Source organism: Cyprinus carpio, chromosome A5 (assembly GCF_018340385.1).
Source record: "Cyprinus carpio isolate SPL01 chromosome A5, ASM1834038v1, whole genome shotgun sequence".
NCBI classification, from domain to species: domain Eukaryota; kingdom Metazoa; phylum Chordata; class Actinopteri; order Cypriniformes; family Cyprinidae; genus Cyprinus; species Cyprinus carpio.
The window spans coordinates 25,548,788-25,556,457 of NC_056576.1; the positions used below are offsets into that span (position 1 = coordinate 25,548,788).

General features: G+C 36.7%; 1 protein-coding gene across 1 annotated transcript; it reads right to left on the bottom strand.

Annotated features, from left to right (window-relative positions):
• Positions 1-5,300: 5,300 nt before the first annotated feature.
• On the bottom strand, positions 5,301-7,582 carry LOC109076746 (sialic acid-binding Ig-like lectin 10). Its single transcript, XM_042757400.1, has 5 exons — positions 7,300-7,582; positions 6,448-6,744; positions 5,915-6,002; positions 5,671-5,725; positions 5,301-5,591 (listed from the first exon to the last, which is right to left on the bottom strand). The coding sequence occupies exons 1-5, from the start codon at positions 7,427-7,429 to the stop codon at positions 5,301-5,303; spliced, it is 861 nt and encodes a 286-aa protein (XP_042613334.1). The 5' UTR covers positions 7,430-7,582.
• Positions 7,583-7,670: the final 88 nt, after the last annotated feature.

Consider the following 7,670-nt stretch of genomic DNA (forward strand, 5'->3'; position numbering starts at 1 on the left):
TATGTTGTTTGTTTGTTTGTTTTTGTGTTTTTGTTTTTTTTGTTAAAAGAAAGAGAGAGAGGAAGAGGTAACTTAGATAAGTGAAGTTTGAGACATACTTTAAGTGGCTTGAAAAAGCATAACCAGTAAAGATTGAAGTAGTTTTAAAAGCTTCAAGTTTTGAGGGGTTCAGTTTACTAATTGAAGTGTTTTAAAGTTCTGAAGGCAATAAAAATATAATAGAAAAAATAGAGAAGATAAATAGACTAGATATGTAGATAAATAGATAAGAATAGTAAACTAGAAGTGCGATAGATTAGCAAAGATGACTACCACTATGTCATGAACAGGATTAGCAAGTACTAGCAGTCACTACCGTGTTCCAGCATGATTACATTGTCGCATAGCATGTTGGCTGGCATATTAGCAAAGTAAAACTAGCATGTTTGCTAGCATGAGTACCAAGTGACTATTACCAAGTGACTAGCATGTTGTTAGCATCAAAAATAATTACCAAGCAACTACCAACAAGATAGAATAACAAGTATTTATCAAGAATAGAATAACAATAGCAACTAAGTCACCTCTAGATGCATGCCTTGTTAGCATGATTACGTATGTTACTAAGCATGTTAACACAAGTGACTAACATGTTTATCATGATTAGCAAAACTGACTAGCATGATTGTTAAAATTAGCAAGTGTTGACTATCATTTTGCTAGCATGACTAGCAAGTGACTAGTATGTCATTAAACATGGTTAACAGTTCCTACACTAGCATGTCAGTAGCATTTTTATATCATGTTGATAACATGAATAGCAAATGACTAGCATGTTGTAACATGATTAGCAAATGAGCTACCAAGTTGCTACCATTGTTTTCATGTTTCTAGCATATTGTCTAGCATAATTAACAGGTAATAGCAGAGTTTGCTAGCCATAAATAGCAAGTGACTGGCATGTCAATTAGCATGAGTAGCAAAGTTACTAGCATGTTTGTAGCATGATTACAGCATAATTAATAAAAGTGAATAGAATGTAGCTAGCATGTTTCCAGCATAATTAGCAAAGTGACCAACATGTTGCTAGCATTACTGGCAAGTGACTAGCATGTCATTAGCATGATTAACAAAGGTTACTAGCATGATGTTAACATTTTGCTAGCATATATAATGCAAATGACCAGCACTTGTGTGTTAACATGATTAGCAAATAGACTAGCATGTTTGTTTACCATCATTAACATGTTTCTAGCATGTTGCTAGCATGATTAACAAGTGTTAAAAATTTAACATAATGTTCACATGAATAGCAAGTGACTAGCATGTCATTAGCATGATTAGCAAGTGACTAGCATGTTGCTAGCATGATTAGCAAATGACTAGCATGTTCTAACATGATTAGCAAGTGACTAGCATGTCATTAGCATGATTTGCAAGTTACTAGCATTGCATTAGCACGTTTCCAGCATGATAAGCAAGTGACTAGCATGTCACTAGCATGATTAGCAAGTGATTAGCATGTTGCTAGCATGATTAACAAGTGACTAGCATGTTACTAGCATGTTGTTAACATGATTAGCAATTGACTAGCATGTCATTAGCATGACTAGCAAATGACTACCATGTCTTTAGCATGTTTCAAGCATGATTAGAAAGTGACTAGCACATCGCTATCATGTTTCCAGAGTGATTACAGTCCACGTGAAACCGGAAGCTGCAAATGACTTTTTCTCTCCAGTGTTGTGACGTATTTCTGAGAGAAACAGAATACTAAATAAGGAAAAATAGTGGGTGTGCTGGCTTTATTTTCAACTAGCACCTGATTGGATCTAGAACCAAAAATGCCACCTCCTCGCCATCTCTCCTTTCATGCGCTGTCAATGCTCACAAACACACAGGTAGCCTGTCTACTGTCAGTTAGAGGGGCGTGGTTACGGATGCTAAGCAGACACCCAAACCTTCAAACCTACGTCATCAGGGAGGTCCTCAATGCATAGGGGAGGGGCATTTTCAGCAATTTTTGATTAAAGATTACGAAGCCAAAAATTTTTTGTGTGGATTGACTTGCATGGATGAATTGTCACCACAAAAACAATCATTTAGGCAAAACAAGTAAATATTGTCAATTTTGATTTCAGTTGGACCTTTAACAAGTGACTAGGCATGTTGCTAGTATGTTTCCCAGCATGATTAGCAAGTGACTAGCATGTATCTAGCATATTGATCAAGTGGACTAGCATGTCTCAAGCATGTTGCTAGCATGACTAGCAAGTCACTAACATGTCATTAGCATGATTAGCAAATCACTAGAATGTTGCTAGAATGATTGACAAGTGACTAGCATGTAACTAGCATGTTGTTAGCATGATTAGCAAGTGACTAACATGTTGTTTGCATGATTAACAAATCACTAGTATGTTAACAAGTTTCTAGCATGTTGTTAACATTATTAGCAAGTGACTAGCATGTCATTAGCATGATTAGCAAGTAACTAACATGTTGCTAGCATGTTTCCAGCATGATTAGCAAAAGACTAGCATGTTACTAGCTATCATGATTAGCAAGATACTAGCATGTTGGCTAGCATAATTAACAAGTTACTAGTATGTCGCTAGCATGTTTCTAGCCTGATTAATAAGTAACTAGCATTTTGTTAGCATGTTCTTCTATGCTAATATGCAGCTAAGACCAGCTAAAACCATTTTGATTCAGTAAAAAAAAAAAAAAAAATTGCCAGGTAAAAACCAGCTAAGACCAGCGTGACACTGTCCAAAACCATATTAAAAGCATGTTTCTAGCCTGATTAGCAAGTAACTAGCATGTTGTTAGCATGTTTCTATGCTAATCCATCTAAAACCAGCCTAAAACCAGATGATTCAGTAAAAAAGCCAGATAAGACCAGCGTGACAGTGGCCAAAACCACTTAAAAAACCAGCTTGGGAGACCAGCCCAAAGCAGTTCAACACCTTAGGCTGGTTTCTAGCTGTAATTCTCAGTAGAGAGTTTTTTTAAAGCTTTGCTATGACAGCATAAATACAAAACAAACCTACAATTCTAAAAAAATAAAAATCCCCTCAGTGAAATGGAATGGAATTTAAGGTGGTTTGATAGTCTGGTTTACAAAAAACGTAAACCGGATCAGTTAGAAAAGATATAGCAACCCAGTTTTGGTTCTCTAAGGTCTAGGAGAAGATACATTTTAAAAGAAGAAGAAAAAGTTTAAATCGCATTCCAGTAAGTTGGCTTTCTTAAGCCAACTTAATAAGGTAGTTAGTTGAGATTTGATTTTAAATTCCATGTCCACAGCTGAGGCTAATTTGATGGCACCATTCACCTCAAGTCTGGTATCTTTTATCTTAAGTGGGTACTGTATGTGCAATGCATATCCACTTAAAAATAATATATAGATATTTTTTCTTTTGCATTGTAATGCAATTAAAAAATTGACACAACATGCTACACACACATTTGTTTATTTATTTTTTAAGTGTCAAAAGACTAAACCTACAAATCATGCAACAAATAAAACATCTTTTTTATTTTAAAGCCCAATTCACACTACACAGACACCGACAGCCACCAATATCATGTCACTTCTCAGACATTTCATGAACTGACAAACACCAATTGAGCACCTTCAGAAATTAGCAAAATTGGGATATCTGACCAACTGACACAACAGACACCGACGGGGGGTAACACACTGATCCGATAACACCAGATGAACTGTCTGGTTAGAATTTGTCAATGTCTGTGTGTCTGTGCAATGTTGAATTGGCCTTTAGAAGGTTGTCCTTTGGGGTAAATACAAAAACTTATACAAACAATCAAATGTAAATATGTACAAAAAAATAAATGGTCCTGCTATAAGTAAACTAACATTAAAAGTAAAAGAGAGAGAGAGAGAGAGAGAGAGAGAGAGAGAGAGAGAGAGAGAGAGAGAGAGAGAATATACATTTACATTTACATTTAGTCATTTAGTCAACCTGATTTTTCTCTCTCTCTGCCTGGACCCCTATCAAGAGGGAGTAAGTTTGGACTGTTTATTTGCTGCTTTGGATGCTGGATTGTAAGTTCATTGTGGATTTGGATTGTGGATTGTGGAATTGTTTTGGGACATGGGGACTGGAAAGAGGATAAAGGGAAGGAATTGGATTGTGTTGTCTCTGTTACTGTTTGTTCTCTACTCATCTATTACTTTCTCAGAATGCCTTCTAGAACACACAGGTAGACTCTTCTGTGTGGTACAGTGGACTGTGTCTCTGCCTGTCACAGTGGTAAACCGGGGTTCAACTCCCAAAGCAATCACTCCATCCACCTCATAAGACCACCTAAACCCTGTCAGCTATACTGATCCAGGCAATACCAGTAAGCCAATTCCCTCAGTTCCTGGTCGGAAGCGCTCAACTAGCTTGCTATCCTCCAGACCTTCCTCTGATCTTACTACTCCCATCACTGACCCTTTGGCTCACCTCACTGTTAGCCACTTCCTGGCCTGGAGAATACTCACCAGCATCCTGAGAATGTTAATATTAAAGAAACTGAAAATAAACTTTCTAAAACTTATCCACTTGTGTCTGTCTATATTTTGGGGGCCAGTACTAAATTCCCTCACAGATACAGTCTAATCAGATAGATGAATTAAATATACCATGTAAATATGATTAAAAATAGATTATTTAAAACAAAAGCTTCTTAAAAATAATAATAAAAAGCATAGGTAGGTTACAGTGTGGGTACTTGCACTCAAAGTAAATGGGGCCATTTGTAAACATTAAAAAACTACTCACTGATCCAAAGGTATAGCCATAAAATGTAAAGAATATGCATTTTTGCATGATTTGAGTATTTTGTAAGATTTTATCCCATTTTACAACTTTGTTGCCATGACAATGGAATGTAAAGGCAAGGCAATACTCCCTCATCTCCAGTGACCTGTCATTCACATGAGATTAACAAAGTACAATGATTCAGTTGGTTCCTGGTGGACAAAATCCCACAGTTTTACTCCAATGTGTGTCACAATGCTTCACTGTAACCTCCTTTTTTTAAAGAAAACATGAGAGGAACTTTGAATATTCCTTAAATGGCTAAATTGTCTTTGGTCCACAGAAAAATGCTATCGTATGACTACATACATGACCCAGAAGTTATATGCCATTTTTTTACTTTTTTTTTTTTATCTTCTGTTTCACACTTGAAAGCTGCAGCTAACATTCATTTGTAATTACAAGACAAAACACTGATTGTGTGAGCAATTCTAGCTCAGATGTTGATATTTTCATATGTTGTGTCTTCTGATTGCTGAGAGAACACTTCTATTCCATTTTTGCCTCCTGCTCTAGTACGGTTTGATTTTTCTCAGACATCACTACAGCTGCGATTTGCTGTTTGGGCTGATCACCTCCTTTTGAGCTCTCTGCCTCTGATACTCCACCAGGATAATGTCGGACCACAGCGTAGTCAGTTGTCAGTGAGGAGACGCCCCTGATCTCTTCTGACTCTGGTTGGGTGTTTGTGAAATCAATGAAGGTGTAATGGAGTTCTTCATGATTCTGGGTGACAGATCCAGTAGGAGACAGCATGGCATTATTGGCACACTCATTCTCCTGTTGAACAAACAGATGAACAAATCAAGTCGAGAGCTGCAGTATTTTAAAATGAACAGTGTACTTTGAGGGAACTTACCCTGTCAGCCAGAATGAGTTCAATGCCATCGTCTCGTCTTGTGTTGCTTTCTCTTCTGAAAAAAATATATTTCCATGTGTCCGTGATCAAAAAATTAAACAAATTAACATCAGCCATGTATGGATTTGAATGTTGACAAAATAGTTTTCAGAGTTGACATAATTTGCTTATTGCTTAAGTGAGATTAGTTCTGTTGCTTAATTACATTGATGACTTGTAGTGACCTTGGGCAATGTGGACATACCTTGCACAGATAAGTAAAATGCCACATATGATCATCATCACAGAAGCCCCACCAGCAACTCCAAGCAAAAAAGAGAAATGATGGAAACCTGATAATGATAATAATAATAATAATAATAATAATAATAATAATAATAAATTACAGGTTTTTGGAGAGCCACTCATAGAATTGATCAATTATATGAAATAAAAAGCATCTAATTCTAATAATGCTAGTGATTGCAGTCCATCCTCCTTTCTAGAAGAATGAGCCGAGCAGCAAGTTTGAACTGTGGTTAGTAACAAAACTGGTTTGTCTTGTAGCAAAAGCATGTCTTTAAGCAAAAAGGTTCTTTTGCATAAAATTTATTTACATAAAAGTGTGTGAGGTAATGAAGAATTAAGCATTTATCCTTTGCCCTTTTTCTAATGTAACAACTAGAAATGTACAACACCAACAGAATTGTTAAAATGTATAAATAATGGTATTTAAGATGATGCATCTGTAAATACTTCAAACATTAAACCTTAAAAATCAATGCCTATAAAATTTACCTGACACCTGAGGAGTGGAATGAAGTAAATTAAACCGGTGACTTGCAGTGCCATGAGTGTTGTTGCTGACACACTGCAGAGTGGATGTGTGTGTGAGAGACTGATTAAGAGTGATGGAGCTCCTCAAGCCTGTGCTGCTCAATCGCTCTTCACTGATGAACATGTTTGAAGAGTTAGTGACAGGACATCCAGACAGATGCCACTCCAGTTCAGGAGAGGGATTCCCATCAGCCTCACAGAAACACACAGTTACATCAGTTCTGGTACAGTGGGAGGATGGAGAGATTTTAGGGGCATCTGAAAGTATTAAAATGAGAAAAACAAAATAACTACAATGATTCTGCTCGTGACAGTGATAAATGCTGCAGTTCAGCACTGCTTGATTTGCATCACTGCTGCAGAACACAAAATAAGTTGTTTTTGAAAAAATATTTCATTTGTTCATACAATGAAAGTCAAATGTGTTACAATATTGCTTTGGAGACTATATGATGCTATAGTGCTGATGCATCAACAGTCAGAAGAGTGCATTTGGAAAACAATCTAGTCTTACTGAGTGACTATAATCCAGACTGATCTGAATGTCTGAAGCTACCATTTATACTGAAAAATCAATGTCCCTGCGTTTAAATAAAACTTCAAAACAGCAATGTGGTAAGTTTAACTGGACAAATTAAAGTCCTTTTAATAATATTATTTGGCCTTAAACTTAATAAAGAGAAACATTTTTTATAGCTAGTAGGTATTACTGCATCATAACATAATAACAGTGTCATAACTGTTCATTTTATAATTTACTTTAAGTTGATAATGAATGTGACGAGGTAAAATTGTCTGTTATGTAATACTCACACTGAATGTTCAGCATCACTGAAGAGTTTTGGGTGCCATGTTGGTTCTGAGCTGTACAGTAGTACCAGCCTCTGTGTTTCAGGTCGATCCTATCGAAGGTAAGAGTGTCTCCAGTCTGCAGCTGCTCCATCTGTCCTTCACTCTCTCTGGACCAGGTGTAGTTCACTGCTGGATTTGCATCACTGCTGCAGGTCAGAGTCACTGAACCGCCCTCCAACACAGAGCTGGAGGTACTCACTGAAACTGATGTATTTTTAGGAGCATCTAAGAAGCAAAGATAAAAGACTGATATAGGAAAACTAACTGGCTTACTGGGACGGTTGATTAGGTAATATTTCTGTCAGTTACATACAGTGGCCTAATTATTTAGG